Genomic DNA, 22144 nt, shown 5'->3' on the forward strand with positions numbered 1-22144 from the left:
GCTTATAAAGCCTGGTTGTCTGGGTTTGATGCCTCTGTACCTATGTAAAGCCAGACATACAAAGTGGCACATGCGGCTGGAGTCTGGCAGGAGACTGTGGTGCACCCATACTCACTCATTCTCTTTCTGTCTCTCAAATAAATAAAAGTACTTTTAAACAACTATTAATGAAATTTGAGGCTCTGGAAGGTTCAACTAGGGTAGCTGAATACACCATACATTTACATCAGCCCTAGAGAGTTGCCTATAATATTTAGAAAATACTTAAACAAAAGACCTGCTGATTCGTCACCTATTCAGTCTGCTTCCTGAGTGTAGTCACATACAGTCCCTGTGTACACTTCTTCCCTGGGTCCTGCCACACTGGAGAAAATCTTGTTATAAATATATGCTAGAGTTCTTTCTCAAGTCATGTGATGTAATTGCTGTCTTTTAATTTTTATTACAAGTTTGGGATTGTGGTAATTTTAAATATTTTGATTACTTGTAACTTCTTTTCAGCTTCTACTGAGCTCCAAGTTCTTACACTCTTATGTCCATTCCTTTTCTTCCCTGGGTTTAGCAAGTCCCCGTCTTTGAGAACCAGAATGGTTATAATTTATTTCTCACCCCTTCCTGATGAGTTTTATAATTACTTAGTATGAATTCTTAGTGGCAGTGCTTTTTATTTTCTAGTCTCTCCACACTGTACATCATTCAGAGCTCTGGAGCCTTGTGTCAGCAGGCTACCCTTGGGGGAATTCAGATCCTGTCCTTTTTCTTGGAAGCTTAGCATAGAGGGAGAGCTTTTTCTGCATTAACTACCTGGGACACATTGGTTTCTGTTATTGATCTAGATGGTTATTTCTTTTGCAGTTCATAATGTATTTAGTAGCTTTGAAAATATATATGGTTTTAACTGCTAGGGCTCCAAAGTCCTGGACATCTGGCTCATATCTTTTTACAACATTCAGTGGCCAAGTCTATACGGCTCTTGCCACCTAGGGATTGTAGTGCATCCCCTGAAAATAACCTAAAAACTTCAGTCCTGTAACTTTGATCATAAGTTAAAAATGCTTCCCTCCATGTGTGGCCTTTTGTCTGTGTGCGTGATGTGCTTTCATGCTGTTCTGTTGCTGTAAGTTAAATTCAAAATGTGTTCTTTCTTGAAAGAAGGATAACATGGTCTCCTGAAATATTGTATATTTGCCCTTAAAAAGCATGCCTTTCCAACATTTTCCCAGGGAAGTATAGTATTCTAAGGCATTGAGTAATTCATTCATACTATTTATTCCCAAGGCTTGAACATAATTGTGGGTTTTCTTTTTTTTTTTTCCCCAGAAATAGTGCTATGAATACTTACTAAGCCAGTATAAATTGAAAAGTGTTTTTCTTTCAATGTAATAATACAGATTTGGAATGAGTTCATAGGGACTGATAGTCATAAGATTAACTGAAATCTGGAGGTGTTATTTTTGGAGGTATGAGACAGTACCATATCAAGTAGGCAAAATGGTTCTGGTGATGCTTTGAGCTAGTATAACTTTTACATGTCGGCTGCCCTCAGATGTAGTATTGCTTTTGTCATGTGCTATTTTCACTGTGATTCCTTGCCCAGATCCTCTCTAAACCAAAAGTACTTGTAAACCATGAAAATTTTATAAGCACAGAGAGTGGAGTTATTAATTTCTTTTGTTGTGCTATTTTCTAAAATTCTTCTAGGATACCAAAGGAATTGTTTTTGTGCACTATTTTTTGAAAGTTAACTTTATATGGTTTAACCTTTAGTGGCAATATTCATATATAAAAACTGAGAAATTTGAAAACTCCCAACAAAGGAACTGGTTTGAGCATTTCAAATTATGTGTACATATGACACTTAAATAATTAAAAAATCTGGTATACATAAGAAACTGGAGTTTGTTTGCAGGGGCTGAAGGCCCTGGTGTCCTCATTTCTTTTTCTCTCTCCCTCTCTCTCTCTCCACTCTCTTAATAAATAAATAAATAATTTGTCTTTATGAAAGAAAGTTCAGGGCTGGAGAGATGGCTTAGTGGTTAAGCGCTTGCCTGTGAAGCCTAAGGACCCTGGTTCGAGGCTCGGTTCCCCAGGTCCCACGTTAGCCAGATGCACAAGGGGGCACACGCATCTGGAGTTTGTTTGCAGAGGCTGGAGGCCTTGGTGCGCCCATTCTCTCTCTCTCTCCCTCTATCTGTCTTTCTCTCTGTGTCTGTCGCTCTCAAATAAATAAATAATTTAAAAAAAAAAGAAAGTTCAGAAAGCTTTTAGATTGTTATTTTTAGTCCCAAGCTAATAGAATCAGTAGATGGTCCCTGTTCAGTTTCCACTCTGAGAAAGTGTGGACTGTTGCGATAGTACAGCCTCTCAGCTTCAGGGGCCAGCTTTGGCTACAGGTTTCAGAGGACTTGCGGTGGCTAATTTGAATTGAGATGTGCTGTTAAGTTGAAAATGCACTTTGGATTTTAAAGACTTAATAACCGCCCTTTAAAAAACACATTTTATTTATTTTCAAGCAGGGAGAGAAAAGGAGAGGGAGATAGAGAATGTGTACACGCCCATTCTCTCTCTCTCCCTCTATCTGTCTTTCTATCTGTGTCTATCACTCTCAAATAAATAAATAAAAAATAAACAAAAAATATTTTTTAAAAAAGAAGGTAGCAATAGGGTTCCTGGACATAGGAACTCTTACCTAGAGACCCAAATTAGGGTCTTTTATATGATGGGGCCAAACAGCCCTGATGCCAGGTTTCTAGGTAGAGGTTCAGGTTTTATGGGGAAAAGGAGCACATCTTCCCAGGAATCTTAGCCCTCCAGGCAAGGGAACTAGCCTTGGAAGGGTTGAGGAAAGGGGCTTCTGTAGGGAAGAAGGGTTAAGGAAAGGCCATACCCTTCTGACATTTATGACCTCCAGCAAAGTGGAAGCTGTAAGGACTTATTTAGGCACTCTAGCCCAGGCTGACCTGGAATTTACTATGTAGTCTCAGGCTGGCCTTGAACTCATGGCCATCCTTCTACTTCTGCCTCCCGAGTGCTGGGATTAAAGGAGTGCGCCACCATGCCCAGCTCTATCTAACAGTAGTTTGAGGAGAACTTTGATCCCATAAATTTTATAGGATCAGAGAAACATGTCCTATGCTCCTCGGTATATATATAGAAAAGTACTTGTATTTGATTCTTCTGAGATTTCCTTCTTTTTCTTTTTGCTTTTACTATGAAGTTATTAAGCAGTTAGTCTTGGTCTGTCTGTTTTGACAACACTGGTCACATGTGGCTCTACAAACTGAAGTTACTTAAAAGGGGATATGATCAAAGTACTGTGCATGTGTGACTATGTCTGTAAACAACATAATACCTATTATTTTGTACAATTGAGACGCATTAAAGAAAGATGAGTCTTAAAAAAATAAAATTGGGCTGGTGAGATGGCTTAGTGGCTAAGGCACTTGCCTGCAAAGCCTAAGGACCCAGGATTGACTCCCCAGTACTCACATAAGGCATATACACAAGGTGGTGCATGCATGTGAAGTTGTTTGCAGGGACTGGAGGCCCTGATGTGCCCATTCTCTCTGTCTGTTTCTTTCTGCCTAATAAATAAAATTTAAAAATTTGAAAGAAATACAAATTAAGGGCTGGGGAGATGGCTCAGCAGTTAAAGGCACTTGCTTGCAAAACTTCCTGGCCCAGGTTCGACTCCTCAGTACCCATGTAAAGCCAGAGGCATAAAGTGGCACGTGTATCTGAAGTTCACTTATAGTGGCTGGAGGCACTGGCATGTCTATTCTCATTCTCTCTTCCCTCACAAATATATAAATAAAATATTTTTAAAAATTAAATTAAACTTAAAAATATAGTTTACTTTCTCAGTTGTGCTACAGTATCTCAGTGCATTAGTAGCTTCCTATGACTAGTGCTGCCATATTGGAGAGCATATATAGAAAATTTCTGTCATAGCAAAAATTTTATTGAATAGCACTGAAGTAGGCTATCAGAAAATTAGATATCTCAAAATTTTATTTAAAGGTTGGAGAAATGGCTGAGCCTGTAATGCCGAAGGACCTAGGTTCAACTCCATAGTACCCATGTAAGCCAGATGGTACATGCACCTGAGGTTCTTTTACAGTGCCTAGAGTCCCTAGCACACCCGTCCTCTCTCTATATATATATCTGTCTCTTTTTGTCTCTCTGTATTTCAAATAAATAAGTAGATATTTAAAAATTTTTATTTAAATGGAAGCACTATCAAAGTTGGATTATTTGCTAGTAAGGTTGTTTATTTACTGTTGTTCTGCAGCATCTTAAAGTATGACCATGAATGTTATTTTAAATGCAAATTTGTTTTAATTTTTAAAAATAAATAAAATGTGGGCTGGAGAGATGGCTTAGCGGTTAAGGCATTTGCCTGTAAAGCCAAAGGACCCCGGTTCAATTTTCCAGAATCCACATAAGCCAGATGCACAATGGAATGCTTGCATCTGGAGTTCGTTTGCAGAGGCTAGAGGCCCTGGTGTGCCCATTCTCTCCCTCTCTCTCTTTCTCTCTCTCTTAAAATAAATAAAATAAATAAATAAATAAATAAAATGTTACTTAATTCCTCCATCTGCTTGCTTGTGTTCTGATGGCTATTAGATTTGTTTAAGCAACATGTAAGGATTTGGTTCTATTCCTTTCTCAAGAACTTATGGCCCAAAATTATATTACTGACTTGAAATAACACTGGTTGTTTTCAATCTGAAATGTATTATGGGGATTACATTATATACTAGGGATAAGAAGTTTTAAACCAGGGCAACTATATAGTGTTGTCTTCTGTAAGTAGAGGCCTTTGGAGATTTGGAACAGAAGGAAGCTGTACATCACTCTTCTTTCTTGCCTGTTACGTGAGTCTTGTTGGAGGATGGCTTTTTATGAGACATTTCTTCTTTCATTAGAAGATAATGTTTTTATGTTTTAAATCCTAGGAAGCTCTGCAAAGGATCATTTCTACTCTGGCAAATAAAAATGATGAAATTCAGAACTTTATTGATACACTAAATCACACGCTAAAAGGAGTCCAGGTATGAATCTTTTTATTAAAAACTTAACCATGTCACAATAAATAATTGTTAATATACTTTATCAATTCTAGGTTATAAACTAATGGATGTAAAAGCAGAGTTTTATTTTTTTTATTTTTAGTTTTCTTTTATTATTTTATTTTATTTTTTCTCAATTTTTATTAACATTTTCCATGATTATAAAAAAAAAATCCCATGGTAATACCCTCCCTCCCCCACACTTTCCCCTTTGCAATTCCATTCTCCATCATATCCCCTCTCCATCTCAATCAGTCTCTCTTTTATTTTGATTTCATGATCTTTTCCTCCCCTTATGATGGTTTTGTGTAGGTAGTGTCAGGCACTGTGAGGTCATGGATATCCAGGCCATTTTGTGTCTGGAGGAGCATGTTGTAAGGAGTCCTACCCTTCCTTCGTCTCTTACATTCTTTCTGCCACCTCTTCCGCATTAGACCCTGAGTCTTGGAAGTTGTGATCGAGAAGTTACTCAGTACTCCAGTCACTTCTTTCCAGCACTATGATACCTTCTAAGTCATCCCAAGGTCACTGCCATCTGAAAAGAGAAGATTCTCTACCCAAAGTAAGAGTAGCGTTAATATAAGGGTATGAATATTAGGAGAAGTGCTAACTGGGCAGTTTGATAAGCATAGTATATACATTTTTCCAGACATCAGCCGATGTTACACCCCTAGGGCTCATGACTACCCCTGTTTTAGGTTTTCAGTACCAGGGATGTATTCCCTCCCATGGAGTGGGCCTCCAGTCCAATTGGAGGGCAATTGGTTTCCACCATGACAGACGTGCCACTATTGCACCCGTTGGCTCATTTGGCCTGGCTGGCCAATTATAAGGTTTGTAGTGTCCACTGTTAAGTATCTTCACTGGTGGTATCTCTTTCTCCCATTGAACTACATGTAGGATGGCTTCTTCCAGCTTTCTATCAGCTGGTCTACATGGAGGAGGTTATCAGCTCAATTCCAGCAGGATTTCTCAGTGGCCTTGCAGCCCAAGTATGTGGAGTCTTCAGCAATAGGGTCTTACCATCTATTCCTTGTGGGAAACCAAGGGCCTTGGCAATGGCCTATAATGTTTTGGGGACATCTGGGACCTCCCTGGCCAACAACTCACTGGAGGTATCCCATCCCTGGCACTGAAAATTTTCTAACCACGATCTATGGCTCCTGAGTGATCCACTATCCGAAACCAGAGGATTCCAAATGATTTGCATCCTCTTAGATTTTGATTAGCCCTCCCTCCACCTTTCCTTTACTCAATCTCTTCCCCTGACCTCACTTTAGGCCTTTTCACCCCGTTAATCTATTCTTCTACTTAAATATATACAATAACAACCTATTATGTATCCTCCTCCCTTCTTTTAAAATGACAGATAAATAAAATTTTTTAAAGTATAATTTGATATTCTTCATAGAAAAATCAAATGTTGCAGGGGCTGGGAGGCTCAGTTGGGAAGATAGCTCAGTGGTAAAAGGCACTTACTTCCAATGCTTGCTGGCTAGGGTTCAATTCCCCAGCACTTACGTAAATAGCTAGATGCGAAAAATGGTACAAGCTTTTGGTATTTGTTTCCAGCAACACATGCACATATGTACTTGTGTGCAAATACATAAATAAAAGTTTTAAATAAGAGGCAGGAGGCAGAGGTAGGAGGATCACCATGAGTTTGAGGCCACCCTGAGACTACATTGTAAATTCCAGAATTCTAGATCAGCCTGAGCTAGAACGAGACCCTACCCAAAACTCTTGAGTCCTGTTTTTCTTATTCCAATTTAGAACAAATTGTACCTTTTTAAGGTATTGGGAAACTAAACATGGTTTGCATTAAGTAGAAGGAAGAAAATGTAGGTAGGAAAAGGTCATCTGAGGAAATAGATGAAAGTAAAACCTGAAAGTCAAAAGTGAGGTGCTCACTTAGGAGAGGGAGTTTAGTAGTCAGAACTGTCTAGAAGGACAGAACCAGAACAATGAGTATATATCACAAGGGGTTTATCAGCTGGTTTATGTGGTAGGGACTGGGCGGTCCAACTATAGTTGTCTACAGGCTGGAGTATCAGAAAACCCAGTGGCTTCTCAGTCCATGAGGCTTGGATGCCTCAGCAGTCCCAATCTGGTATGGAAGGCCTGGAAGATTACTGGACAGCTACTAGTCTTCATTCATCATTGGAAGGACAGAGAAGCCGTGTTCCAATGTTAACAAAGGGTGGCAGCAACAGGGCAGATGTACTTACCAGAAAGGAGCAAGCACAACCAAGAAAGCAGCAGCTATTTCCTGTAATCTCTTTATAAGCTGCCACAAGAAGGCTGCCCACTTTGGGGAACAGTCCTCTCCTCAGTTAATCCTTCTTGGAAACTACTTCACATACCTGCCCAGCAGGGGTGTGCCTTATTTGATTGCTGGCTCAACCAAGTTGACAATAGAGATGAACTATCACACAGAGGAACACTTAAGGAAAGGGCACAGGTTTGGGCTGACAACCCATACAGCTGGAGATTAAATCTTGATTTTTGAAAGGGAGTTTATGATTAATTTGATGGATCTTAGAAATATACAACCAAGTCAGGAATAAATAGACAAGCTGAACAGACCAATAATAGGTAAGGGAATTAAATAGAATTTCTGCCATGAACCCATGAATTTCTTTCATGGTTGGGAATAAGACAAAGATGCCTACTCTTACCAGTTCTATTCACAGTAATAATGAAAGTCTTTTTTTTTAAATTTTTTTGTTTTATGTTGACAGACAGAAAGAGGTGGGGGGGGGGTTAGAGAGAGAGAGAAAGAAAGGAAAGAATGGGCACGCCAGGGCCTCCAGCCACTGCAAATGAACTCCAGATGCATGTGCCCCCTTGTGCATCTGGCTAACTTGGGTCCTGGGGAATCGAGTCTTGAACTGGGGTGCTTAGGCATCATAGGCAAGTGCATAATGCTAAGCCATCTCTCCAGCCCGTAATGAAAGTCTTAAACAGCATTTCAACAAGAAAAAGATAGCAAGAGTAGTCTGCTAGGAAAGGAAGAAATGAAACTGTTTGCTGATGACCTGATACATACAAATACGGTATACCAAAGAAATATTAAAACTGGTAAGTTCAGTGAAATTGCAGGATGGAAGTGGGGGGACTTGGGAGATGACTCAGTGGGTAAAGGACTTGCTGCACAGGCATTAGAACCTGAATTTGGATCTTCAGCCCCTATGTAAAAAGATGCATATGGCTGTGGATGTCTGTAATTGCAGTGCTAGAGAAGCAGAGACAGAAGGATCTTTGAGGCTTGCTGGCCAACTAGGATCTGTAAGGTACCCGGCCTCAAAAAAGTAAGATAGAGTTGGGCATGGTGGCTCATGACCTCAATCCCAGCACTTGGGAGGTAGAGGTAGGAGAATTGCTATGAGTTCAAAGCCAGCCTGAGACTACAGAGTAGATTCCAGGTCAGCCTGGACTAGAGTGAAACCCTACCTCAAAAAACCCAAAACAAGAAAAAAAAAAAAAGTAAGCTAGAAAGGGCTAGGGAGATGGCTCAGTGTGTAGAAGTGCTTGCCACACATGCATGAGAACTTTTTGGGTTTTTAGCACCCAAGTAAATGCTGGGTATGGTGGTACCTGTCTGGGGTCCCAGTGCTGGGAAGGCAGAGACAGAAGGATCCTCAGGGCTTGCTGGCTAGCTTGTCTAGCTCAACTGATAAGCTCAGAGTTTAATGAGAGATCCTGTCTCCGAATAAGGCGAAGAGCAATATCCAGTAAGATACCTGATAACTAATTCTTACCTGTACACATGCAGATGTGTGTGCACACATAAAAACACATACATGGGACAGATACATACATGTACTCCCTCCTCAAAAAAGTAGAGAGTGAATGAGGAAAACACCTGACATCAACTTCTGTGCTACACACACTCACACACCCACACACATGAGCTCCACACACAAACATATACCAAAAAATTGCAGCATACAAAAGCAGTATTTCTATAACAACTAACTCTCTGAAAACAAAGTTAAAACAATCTCAAAAGACCTTTCAAACATTTTGTCAAACTGATACAGCTGGGTGTTTTCCCTGACTTGAGTAGTAATAGTTCTATCTGTAATTTGAACTGTGGGTCACACTCTGTAGACATTGACTTTCTAGATAAGATGGCAGATTAGAAGCTCCCTCAGTAAAACTTGGTGAAAGAAAACAGGATAATACACTGCAAGGTACAGACTCTGTAAACAAACTTAATTTGGTGGGCAAAGTAGGCAGGAGTGGGTGGCAGAGCTGAAAATCTGCTCTGAACAGAAGCAGGCAGCTCCAGTGAGGGCGGCACCACCCGGAAAGCATTTATTCTCACACACAGACCTCCAAAAATAGTCAGCTGGACAACCAAGAACTGTATGCTTAGTTGGTAGTGAAGCAAGGAATATGGACAAGTAAAGTCAGTGTTGAGTTCTGGTGAGGTCAGTAGGACTCACCAGACAACACCTTAGAACCTTCTGTCTCCTATGCTGCAGCCTATGACACCAGAGAGGAGCTACAGAACATCTGGGAGCGCATGGGGACAAGGACCCTACACACTTCCCTGGACAGAGAGTATGAGAGTATGGGGATCAGCCCTGGTTGTGGAAACTGGGACTAAAGTGAGATATCCTCAGGCTGTGAAAGTATCCTGCCCATCTGCTGCTCAGGCTACCATGGGCTCCCACTCACCCCTCCCTCCAAAGCAACTACTCTAGCCAGAGCGTTATAGAGGGAACTGAGAAGTACATCACTAACTCCAAAGGATAACTGTCTAAATTCTACTGGGACAAAGTACCTTGAGTCTGGTTTTATAGGATTGAACTGAAATTTCAAAGTGTACTTCCGTATCTGTGTAGTTTACTACATGAACAATCACAGGGAGGGAAAGAATTCAAAACCCATCCTACCAAGAAGAAATGCTGTTGATGTAATATTGCTTAATAAATGAATTCATTGTACTTTGTCATTTTCCTGTTAATTCTTTACTTCTTTGAATTAACTTTTTTTTAACAATTTGTACATGTATAGAATGTATTCTGATTGTGTTCACCCCCCCATTACCTTCTTTTGTCCCCTTCCTACTATTGCTGAACCCCTTCTTCCCAACTACTCTCCCTTCCACTTTCATGTCATGTGTGTACATGTTTGTGGTTGTGTATGACCCACATTGAGTTTAATTGGAGTGGATTATTAACAGAGCCATTGGCAACTTACCAATGACTACACCACTGAAGAAAATGAGGTCTTCGTCTCCAGCAACAATTAATTGCCAACAACTGCTCAGGGAGGATAAGGCTTTGTGATCCCTTCTCCCATCCATGATGAAATGTTGATGGACTCAGTCTTGTGCTCATAACAACAGCTGCTGTGTGAACTCATGAATGCAATGGCTGGGTCATGTCTGGAAACAGTGTTCCACTTCTTCCCACTCTCCAGCTCTTATATTTTTTCTGCCCCCCTCCTCTGTAATGCTACTGTAGCCTTTGAAGGGGTTTTATACATGTCCCATTTAGAGCTGAGTACTCAACTGTTCCTTATTCTCAGCACTCTAACCAATTATGAATATATGTAGGAACTTATGCCCATGGCAAAATTAAGTATCTCTAGCCAAAGCTGAGAGCAGTACTAATCTATTGGCGTAAAAACAGATTTTTGGAAGGCAGTTTGGCAGGAGGTCTGTACAGCAAAGTTACAACAGCAGTAGCTTCTCCCCAGGGCCTATGGCCATCCTAGCCACATGTTCTCTTATTTGTGCCTCTTAGGTTTCATACACATACAGAAAATTATAAAGGTACAGATGTCATGAAAGAAGTTAAATTGTCTAGGAGAACAAAAGGGAGTGAGGCACACAAAGGGGAGCTTAGGGCAACATTGAGAGGGGGATAAACTCAAAGTACATTTACATAATGCACAAAAAAGACCTTAGGTAACCCAGTGTATTCTTTAAGAGTTTTTTTAAAGAAAATCTTACTTACTGTAGCATTACAATAAAGAGGCTTGAGTAAACTAAGACAATGAAAAAAAGTATACTGAAAACTGTAAAACATTAATGAAAGAAATTGAATTAATAAATGCAAAAAATCCTATTTTTATGGGTTGGGTGAATTAATATTATTAGAATGTCAAGACTAGTTAAAACAGTTTGTACATTCAATGTAGTCCTTATTAAAATTTCAGTATAATTTTTTTTCAAAAAAGAAAAAAATCCTAAAATTTATAAGAAACCACACATACCATGAAAAGGAAAAGTAATCTTGAAGGGGAAAAAAAAGATAAAAGCTAGAGATATTGTTTTTGTTAGCTTCTTCTTACTGGGACAAATTACCCAACCAAAATCAGCTGATAGGAGAAAAAAGTTTTTATTTTGATTTCAGGCTTGAGGGGAAGACTTATGGGGACAGGGGAAAGGTGGTAGAGCAGAGTCTAGACATCACCTCTGCCATAGCAGTTCTGTTTTTCAAACCTAATGTTGGGGCTGGGGAGATGGCTCAGTGGCTAAAGGCACTTATTTGCAAAACCTGCTGGCCCAGGTTTGATTCCCCAGTACCCATGTAAAGACAGATATACAACATGGCACATGTGTTTTGTGTTCATTTGCAGTAGCAAGAAGCCCTTGCATGGCCATATTCTTTTTCTTCTTAAAAAAGTAAAAAATAAAAATAATAAAGCCTGAAATCAAATATTACGATCTTGTTATTTTTCTGTTAGGGTAAGATACTTTACAAATGAACCTGTTCTCTCCTTTTAGTTTTTAAATGTTCTATAGATTTTTAGTAAAAATTTTTCTTTTTTAACAGGAAAATTCCTCTAACATACTTTCAGAGTTAGATGAAGAATTTGACAGCTTGTATTCTATATTGGATGAAGTAAAAGAAAGTATGGTCAGCACCATCAAGCAGGAGCAAGCTCGGAAATCACAAGAGTTACAGGTGAGGCCACACAGCTGTTGGATGATATTCCACTTGTGCTGGGTCTGTTGGCACAGACGCAGTTCATGAACTTCTGAGTCTGACTTCCTTTATCTTGCTGAAGAGTGGCTTTTAACTGGGTATGGGTCATAAATACCATCTTTTAAAATTGTTAAAACAATATGAAATTTACCCTCAACTATTTTCAAGTACACAGTATGTTGATTCACATTGCTGTGTAATATAACTTACAATCTTACTACAAAGCAAAAACATGTCCCTTAAGATAACAGTTTCTTGCTTGTTCTTATGTTAGTCTGTAGTGATTGTACTATTTTGCTTTTGTTATTTAGTATATTCTAGGTTTGACTATCTAATTTTACTCGGCATGTTTCCAAGGTTCATGAATGTTATAGTACTTTCTGAGATTTCTTTATGGCTAAATAATATTTACTGTGCCATCTTTTCTTTATTTGTCATCTGTGGACATTATACTGTTTTCACCTTTTAGCTATTTTGAATAACAATCCAGTGAACGTGCATGTGTATCAACTCCTTTCTTGTTGCTAAAACAAAATTCCATACTAGAAGCAGCTAATGAAAGGAAGACATTTGTTTTGGCTTATAGTTCCAGAGGGTAGATTCCATCCTGGCAGGAGCTTGAGGCAGCTGGTCACATTCAAAGAGCAGCTAGTAATGAATGCTGCTGCCTCCTATCCCAGCCTACCAAATGGTGTCAGCCACAGTTAAGGTAGGCCTACCCACCTCAATTAACCTAATCAAGATAGTCTCTCACAGATATTCCCAGAGACTAACCTAATGTGCAGAATTTCTCAAAGGCAATTCTAAATCTTGTCCAGTTTACAGTAATATAAATCATCATGGTATGCAAATATACTCTTAATTCTTGTGGATGTATACCCAGTTTCTCCACATCCTTGTCAACATTTATTTTATCACACTACTTTTGGTAGCAGACATCATAAAAGGTAGGCGTCACTATTTTTGTTGTGATTTCAATATCCCTGATGTTCAGAGACTTTGAGCATTTTGTGTGTGTTCTTTAGTACCTATGTGCTATTTTTGAAGAGGTTTCTCTTCAAGTTCTTTGTCTTTTAAGTGATCTACTTGCTTTTAGGTTGTAGGAGTTCTTTATGTGTTCTCTTTACAGCTTTAACTGTTTCTTTCAATTCGAGTGGTACCTGGGGTCAAATGCAGAGCCCTTGTGCATGTTAGGCAAGGGCTCTAGCTCTGGATACTAACCTTACTGATAAGTAATTTCTAGTTATGGTCTCCTATTCTGTCAGTTGCTTTTCACTCTTTTTGTTGTTTCCTTTACCATAAATACATGCTTAAATTGGACAGTCCCATTTGTCTGATTCTGCTTTTGTTGCCAGGTTTACATTCTGGAAGTAATGGAAAAATGAAATACTAGCAAGCTTTTACCTTATGTTTTCTTCTGAGAGTTTTGCAGCATAGTTTAAGGTCTCTAATTCATTTTTAGTAACTTCTATGTAAGTTAGAAAGAAAATGTCCTTATTTGTGCATGGAGAGATGGTTTTCCTAACACCATCCATGGAAGAGTCTATCCTCTTTCCACTGTGTGGTTTTGGAACTCTTTTTGTTAAAAAAAAAAAAAAAAAAAAAAAAAAACCTTTTTTATTGAGGTAGGGTCTCACTCTAGCTCAGGCTGACCTGAAATTCACTATGAAGTCTCAGGGTGGCCTTGAACTCACAACAATCGTCCTACCCCTGCCTCCCAAGTGCTGGGATTAAAGGTGTGTGCCAATACACCCGGCTGGTTTTGGAACGCTTGTGAGAGATCAAGTTTTCATATATAAAGGTTTATTTTGGGTTCTCATGTTTGTTCTCTTGTTTATTTGTTGGCTATTGTGCCAGTACCATGCTGTTTTGGTTCTGAGCTTTATTTAATAACTTTTGAAAGCTGTTGAAGTCTCAAATGTTGTTTTCCTTTTCAAGATTGTGTTGTGGCAATTTGGAACTCTTTAAACTTTTGTATCAATTTTATAATTGATTTTTACTTCAGCCAAAATTATCATTGATATTTTGATAGTGATTGTACTGAGCTAGTAGATAACAGAGGGTAGGACAACTCAACACTGTTCAATCTTTAATTATATTTGTATTATCTTAATTTCTTTCAGCAATAGTGTTTAGTTCTCATTGTATAGGACTTTATCCTCCTTGACTGAACTTCAGAGTATTTTGTTCTTTTTGTTGTGATTAAGAATAGGACTGGATTTTTAATTTATTTCTTGAATTGTTCATTATTGGTATATTAAAATAGAACTAACTTCTTGCATATTTATTTTGGTCGTAGACACCTTTGAGAATCTGAAAGGTACAGAACAGTGCACACGTTGCTCCTGTACACACTGTGTGTACAATTTCCATGAACCCAATACCCTTTCAAGAACGTCTCTACTTAGCCAGGTGTGGTGGCGCTCACCTTTAATCCCAGCACTCGGGAGAGAGAGGTAGGAGGATCAACGTGAGCTCAAGGCCACCCTGAGACTACATAGTGAATTCCAGGTCAGCCTAGGCTAGAGTGAGTCTCTACCTTGAAAATTATTTTTTAAAAGTCTCTAAAATGGAAAAAGAAGGAATCCTACCAAACTCCCTCTATGAAGCCAGCATCACCCTGATGCCAAAATCAGACAAAGATAGAACAAAAAAAGAAAATTAGAGGCCAATCTCTCTCATGAACATAGATGCAAAAATTCTCAACACAACATTGGCAAACAGAATACAAGAATGTATCATAAAAATCATTCACCCTGACCAAGTTGGCTTTATCCCAGAGGTGCAGGGATAGTTCAACATATGCAAATCGATAAATGTAATACATTATATAAATGGACTGAAGGACAAAAATCACATGATCATCTCATTAGATACAGAAAAAGCATTTGACAAAAATCCACCATCCCTTCATGATAAAAGTCTTACAGAGACTGGGAATAGAAGGAACATATCTCAATATAATAAAGGCTATCTATGACAAACCTATAGATAACATAATACTAAATGGAGAAAAACTTGAAGCTTTTCCACTAAAATCAAGAATGAGACAAAGTGTCCCCTGTCACTACCTTTATTTAATATATACTGGAAGTCTTAGCTGTAGCAATAAAGCAAGAGACACACATAAAAGGAAAACAAATTGGAAAGGAAGAGATCAAATTATCATTATTTATAGATGACATGATTCTATACATAAAGGACCCTAAAGACTCTACCAGAAAACTGTTAGAGCTGATAAACACCTATAGCCATGTAGCAGAATACAAAATAAACACACAGAAATCAGTAGCCTTCCTATATGCTAACAACAAACACACAAAGGATAAAATCAGAGAATCAGTCCCATTCACAATTGCATTAAAAAAATAAACCTAACCAAGGAAGTGAAGGATCTCTACAATGAAAACTTTAAAACACTCAAGTGAGAAATTGCAGAAGACCCTAGGAAATGGAGACACTCTCTGTTCTTGGATCAGAAGAATCAATATTGTGAAAATGGCAATCTTACCAAAAGCAATTTACACATTTAATGTAATCCCCATCAAAATTCCAATGACATTCTTCACGGAAATATTAAGAAAAATCCAAAAATTCATTTAGAAACACAAAAAAAACTCGAATATCTAAAACAATTTTGAGCAACCAAGATAAGGCTGGTGGTATGACCATATTTGAGTTAAACCTATATTACAGAATGATAGTACCAAAAACAGCATGGTACTGGCCCAAAAATAGACCTGTAAATCAATGGAACAGAATAGAGGACCCAGATGTCAGTCTGGGTAGCTATAGACAACTGATATTTGACAAAAATGCCAAAAATACTCATTGGAGAAAAGACAGCCTCTTCAGTAAATGGTGCTGAGAAAACTGGACATGTATCTATACAAGGATGAAAATAGATCCTTATCTCTCTCCATGTAGAAGAATTAAGTCCAAATGGATCAAAGACCTGAATATCAGACCTGAAACTCTGAAACTGCTAGCGGAAAAAGTAGGGAAACCCTTCAACATATTGGTATTGCAAAGACTTTCTGAATACAACCCCAATGGCTCAGGCAATAGAACCACAGATCAACTGCTGGAACCTCCTGAAATTATGAAGCTTTGGTATGGCAAAGGATACTGTGAATAGAGCAAAGAGGCAACCTACAGAATGGGAGAAAAATCTGCCAGCTATACATCTGATAGAGGATTAATATCTAGGATACAAAGAACTCAAAAAATAAATAATAAGAAATCCAACAACCCAATTAAAAATGGGCTATGGAACTACATAGAAAGTTCTCAAAAGAAGAAATACAGATGGCATAAACATCTAAAAGAATGTTCTACATCCCTTGTAATCAGGGAAATGCAGATTAAAACTATGTTGAGATTCCATCCCACTCCTGTCAGGTTGGCCACCATCATGAAAACAAATGATCATAAATGCTGGCTAGGATGTGAAAAAAGAAGAACCCTTCTACACTGTTGGTGGGAATACAATCTGGTCCAGCCATTGTGGAAATCAGTGTGGAGGTTCCTGAAACAGCTAAAAATAAGTCTAACATATGACCCAGATATAGCACTCATAGGCATATAACCTAAGGACTCGTCCCTCTACCTTAGAGATACTTGCTCAACTGTGTTTATTGCTACTCTATTCACAATAGCTAGGAAATGGAACCAGCTTAGATGCCCCTCAACTGATGAGTGGATAATAAAGATGTGGCACGTTTAAACACTGGAGTTCTACCCAGCAGTAAAGAAAAATAAAGTTATGAAATTTGCAGAAAAATGGATGGATCTGGAAAGTATTATACTTAGTGAGGTGACCCAGGCCCAGAAATCTAAATGTCACATGTTCTCTCTCGTGTGTGGATCCTAGCTACAAATGATAAAACTCAGTAGCAGAGGCCATCAAGCTAGAAAAGATATATAAATGGAATAGAAAGGGAGGGAGGGGGGGACATAATAGGATCGTATTGTATATATGTAAGTAGAAGAACAGATTAACAGGCGTGAAAAGGCCTAAGTGAGGTCAAGGGAAGAGACTGAGTAAAGAAAAGGTGGAGGGCGGGCTAACCAAATCCAATAGGATATAATTAAGCCATATAGAAACCTACTTTTTTGGCCAGTGGAACACTCAGGAGCCATAGATTGTTGTTAGAAAACTTTCAGTGCCAGGAATGTGGTACCTTCCAGTGAGTTGTTGGCCAGGGAGGTCCCTGATACCCCCAAACATTATAGGCTATTGCCGAGACCCTTGGTTTCCCATCAGGAATAGATGGTAAGACCCTATTGCTGAAGATCCACATACTTGGACTGTAAGGTCACTGAGAAATCCTGCTGGAGCTGAGCTGAAAACCTCCTCCATGTAGACCAGCTAACAGAAAGCTGGAAAAAGCCATGCTGCATGCAGTTCAATGGGAGAGAGAGAAATCACCAGTGAAGATACTCAACAGTGGACACTGCAAGCCTTTTATTTGGCCACCCAGGCCAAATAAGCCAACAGGTGCAATAGTGGCACATCTATTATAGGGGAAACCAATCTCCCTCTAATTTGACTGGAGGCCTGCTCCATGTAAGGGAATACATGCTTGATACTGAAAACCTAAAATAGTCATGAACCCTAGGGGTGTAACATCTGCTGGTGTCTTGCTAAATGTATATATTGTGCTCACCAAGCTGCTCAGTAATCACTTTATGTTCATACCCATATATTAATGCTACTCTCACTTTTGGTTAGAGAAGCTTCTCTTTTCAGATGGTACTGAGCTTGGTATGACTCAGAAGGCACCATGGTGCTGAGAAAAGTGACAGAGGAGTGCTCAGCACTGCAGTATCTCTATCATACCTTCCAAGGCTCAGGATCCATTGCAGAAGAGGTGGTGGGAAGAAAGTAAGAGCCAAAGGAAGGGTAGGACTCCTTACAATGTGCTCCTCCAGACAAGATGTCCTGAATATCCATGACCTCACAATGTCTGACAAGACCATCATAATAAGAGGAAAAGATGGTGACATCAAAACAAAAAAGAGAGCCAACCGTGGTGGCACATGCCTTTAATCCCAGCACTCGGGAGGCAGAGGTAGGAGGAGTGCTATGAGTTTGAGGCCACCCAGAGACTACATAGTGAATTCCAGGTCAGCCTGGGCTAGAGCGAGACCCTACCTCGGAAAGCCAAAATAAATAAATAAATATGAAATAAAAATTAAAAAAGTAAAAGAGACTGATTGAGAGGGGGAGGGGATATGATAGAGAGTGGAATTTCACAGGGGAAAGTGGGGGAGAGAGGGAATTATCATTAGATAGTGTTTACAATTACAAAAATATATGGAAGTTTTCAATAAAATAAAAAGAGGGAAAAAAGTCTGTTTCTCAAGTTGAGATTTCTTGATACAGTTGGGAGTAAAGGATATATTATTTAAATCAAAATTAATGTAATCATTGATTTCATACAATTCAATAAATAAGAAATTCATTTTTAAAATAACACTGAAGATGGAAAGACAACTCGACATTTTCTGAAGATCTACCAAAAGTTATCTTGTGTGTCTTTTTGTTCTTCCATGTAGACCCACATGGTTCTTCACAGCACCAGTAAGAAATGCCCTTTATGTGTTCAGTTGCTTAATCTCTAACCATCTCTTTCAGATCTCCTTCTGCTTGCTCTCTACAGACTGGTTCTGATTATCTTCATTTGCTATGAGTCAACATATATCACTCTACTCTATACCATAAAATCTGTAATCAAAGTGGCCATGCGTCAGTTCTTTTCTCTTTTCTGCAGAGAAATCTGATACATATTGCATTGCATCTTTTTACCTATCCACTTAAGCATTCTCTGAGTGAGTAACCTTCTAGTGCTACACGGCCCTTTTTACTCACTTCTAAGCTGAATACTTGGGTGATGTCTGTTGTTGTAGGGACCAACTATATGCTTAAATGCATATGGACAACATATTTTTGTGCTATGGTTGGGAGCACTAAAACAATATCAGTAGGCAGTTTTTTAAAATTCACTGTTGCTAGATAGAATTAAATTGTTATTGTTAGCATCCATATTGAGAATGGGAACTTTGCCATCTAGATTAAAAATGCTGTCTTCTTATATCTTCCATGTACCTTGCTGCTTTCACTTGCTCGCATGCGCTCTCTCTTTCTGTCTTTTTTATTTTTTGGTTTTTGGTTTTTTTGAGGTAGGGTTTCACACTAACCCAGGCTGACCTGAAACTCAGTGTATAGTCTCAGGATGGCCCTAAACTCATGGCAGTCCTCCTACCTCTTCCTCTCCAGTGCTGGGATTAAAGTCATGTGCCATGGCACCTGACTGCTTCTTTATCATTTTTTAAAAAATATTTTATTTATTTATTTATTTGACAGTGAAAGAGAGGGAGGGACAGAGAGAATGGGCGAGCCAGGGCCTCCAGCCACTGCAAATGAACTCCAGATGTGTGCACCCCCTTGTGCATCTGACTAACATAGGTCCTAGGGAATTGAACCTGGGTCCTTTGGCTTTGCAGGCAAACACCTTAACTGCTAAATCATCCCTATAGCCCCTTTCTCATTTTTAATAGCAGTTAAGTAGGTCCTCTTAGGTGCTTTTCTCTGGTCCCCTTTACTCAAAATTCAGAAACATTGAATAACAAAACTTAAAAATAATTCTTTAGACATGTAAATAAATGGAAGAAGGGAAAATCTGGACAGGGCAATAAGTTACTTTTACAAGGCTAATTTAACTCTTTTGTGCAGATATAAGTGCATACACGCAAAGACAAAGTACAAGGGGGACTACTTGGGAAGAGGAATGGTATTGGTAGGAGTAGAAAGGGGCTCATTATGATGAAAATACATTATATACATGTATGAAATTGCCAAAAATGAAAATGAAATATTACCTTTATAAAAGAAATTTTAAATTTAAATTTGTAAATAATTTAAAGAGTTATTAGAAATCCTAATTTATGGTTATCTTTTTTTTTTTTTTTTTTGCTTTTTCGAGGCATCACCATGCCTAGCAGTTATCTTATTTTTAAAATGCATCATATTTTTAAAACTCGACCATCCCATCTTGCTATGTTTGCTCTGCAATTTAGCCTTGTAAAGGAATTTAAATGACCTTGGAAATGTTCTACATTTCAATGTTTAAAATTTATAATTGAGCCAGGCGTGGTGGCACACACCTTAAATCCCAGCACTTGGGAGGCAGAGGTAGGAGGATTGCCCTGAGTATGAGGCTACCCTGAGACTCCACAGTGAATTCCAGGTTAGCCTGGGCCAGAGTGAGACCCTACTTCAAAAAACAACAACAACCACAAAATTCATAGTTGAGTACCTAGAGTGTTTCACTTGAAAATCTATAAGTTAAAGGCTGGAGGGATGGCTTAGCAGTTATGGTGTTTGCCTGCAAAGCCAAAGGACCCAGGTTTGATTCCCTAGGACCCACATTAGCCAGAGGCACAAGGGAGCGCATGCGTCTGGACTTTGTTTGCAGTGGCTGGAGGCCCTGTCGCGCCCATTCTCTCTCTTTCTCTGTCAAATAAATAAGTAAAAATAAAATATTGAAAAACATTTATAGGTTAAGCCAATGATATCCAATTTCATTTAATAATACTTGATTATAGTTTTTATGCATTCATTCAGCAAACTTTTGAGTAAGTCCATTGAAAACTACTATGCTGGATTTTAGATATTTAGATGTGAGAGATCAACTCTTGTCCTCATGGATTTCATACTCTTTAAAATTTTTTAAAAATATTTATTTATTTGAGAGAGAGAATGAAGCAATGAATGGGTACACCAGGGCCTCTAGCTATTGCAAACTCCAGAGGCATGTGCTGCCACCTTGTGCATCTGGCTTTATGTGAGTACTGGGGAATGGAACCTGGATTCTTTGGCTTTGCTTGGCAAGTGCCTTAACTGCTAAACCATTTCTCCAGCCCACATTTTATATTTTTAATTTTTGGTTTTCGAGGTAGGGTTTCACTCTAGCTCAGGCTGACCTGGAATTCACTATAGTCTCAGGGTGGCCTCAAACTCACAGCAATCCTCCTACCTCTGCCTCCCATGTGCTGGGATTGAAGGTGTACATCACCATGCCGGGCATTTTTATTTTACTTTTTTTTTTTTTTTTTTTTTTTTTGAGAGAGAGAGAGAGAGAGAAAGAGGCTGATAGAGAGAAAATCCAGCCACTGCAAATGAACTCCAGAAGCATGTGCCACCTTGTGTGTCTGTCTTACATGGATCCTGGGGAATCAAATCTGGGTCCTTAGGTTTTAAAGGCAAGTACCTTAACCATTCTAAGCTATCTCTCCAGCCCCTTTTTTATTTTATTTATTTGAGAGAGATTGAGGGGGGAATTTTATATTCTTTTTATAAAAATGATTTTTTGTTTAATTTATTTGGGAGCGACAGAGAGAAAGAGGCAGAGAGAGAGAATGGGCATGCCAGGGCCTCTAGCCACTGCAAACAAACTCCAGACGCATGCGTCCCCTTGTGCATCTGGCCAATGTGGGTCCTGGGGAATTGAGCCTCGTGCCGGGGTCCTTAGGCTTTATAGGCAAGCGCTTAACCACTAAGCCATCTCTCCAGCCCTACAAAATATCTTTAAGCTTCCAGAAGAAGTGTGATGTTTTGTTTCATATCAGGACTTTATTTTTTTCTCTGAACTTATTTTGTATGTGCTAGATATATGTGTATACATATAGAATCTACAATGCTCACCTGAGAGGCTGCGGGTTTTGCTCTTGTAAGTTACAGATTCCCAAAATCAATTGAGTGATAAAAATTTTTCTGAACTGTTTTGTCCTCAGGTGAACTTTTGAGTTTTGTAAATTGTAATTCTAACAGTGAGCTTAGTGTTTTGTTTCTTTTGCAGTTGATCTGATTCATTCATATTTTCCATTAAGACTGTTTTTGACTTTAATTGGATGGGTTTATTCTGATTTTTTAATCAAACCTACTTCAAAATTCATCAATAACTTTAAAAATATTTTATTCTTATTTATTTGACAGAGAAGGAGGGAGAAAGAGAGAGAATGGGCGCACTACAGCCTATACCACTGCAAATGAACTCCAGACGCATGTGCCCCCTTGTGCATCTGGCTAATGTGGGTCCTGGAGACTCGAACCTGGGTCCT

At 38.9% G+C, this 22144-nt stretch overlaps 1 protein-coding gene across 3 annotated transcripts in view; it reads left to right on the forward strand.

The window, feature by feature from the left end:
* Fsd1l (fibronectin type III and SPRY domain containing 1 like) overlaps window positions 1–22144 on the forward strand; it is a 106734-nt gene that overhangs the window by 12585 nt on the left and 72005 nt on the right. For all 3 annotated transcript variants that reach the window (XM_045160484.1, XM_045160491.1, XM_004656979.3), the window contains exons 2-3: window positions 4959–5054; window positions 11867–11998. In XM_045160484.1, the coding sequence (XP_045016419.1) occupies window positions 4959–5054; window positions 11867–11998 (228 nt within the window). The remainder of the gene's footprint in view (window positions 1–4958; window positions 5055–11866; window positions 11999–22144) is intronic.

This window comes from Jaculus jaculus, chromosome 1, assembly GCF_020740685.1.
Source record: "Jaculus jaculus isolate mJacJac1 chromosome 1, mJacJac1.mat.Y.cur, whole genome shotgun sequence".
In the NCBI taxonomy this organism is placed as follows: Eukaryota; Metazoa; Chordata; class Mammalia; order Rodentia; family Dipodidae; genus Jaculus; species Jaculus jaculus.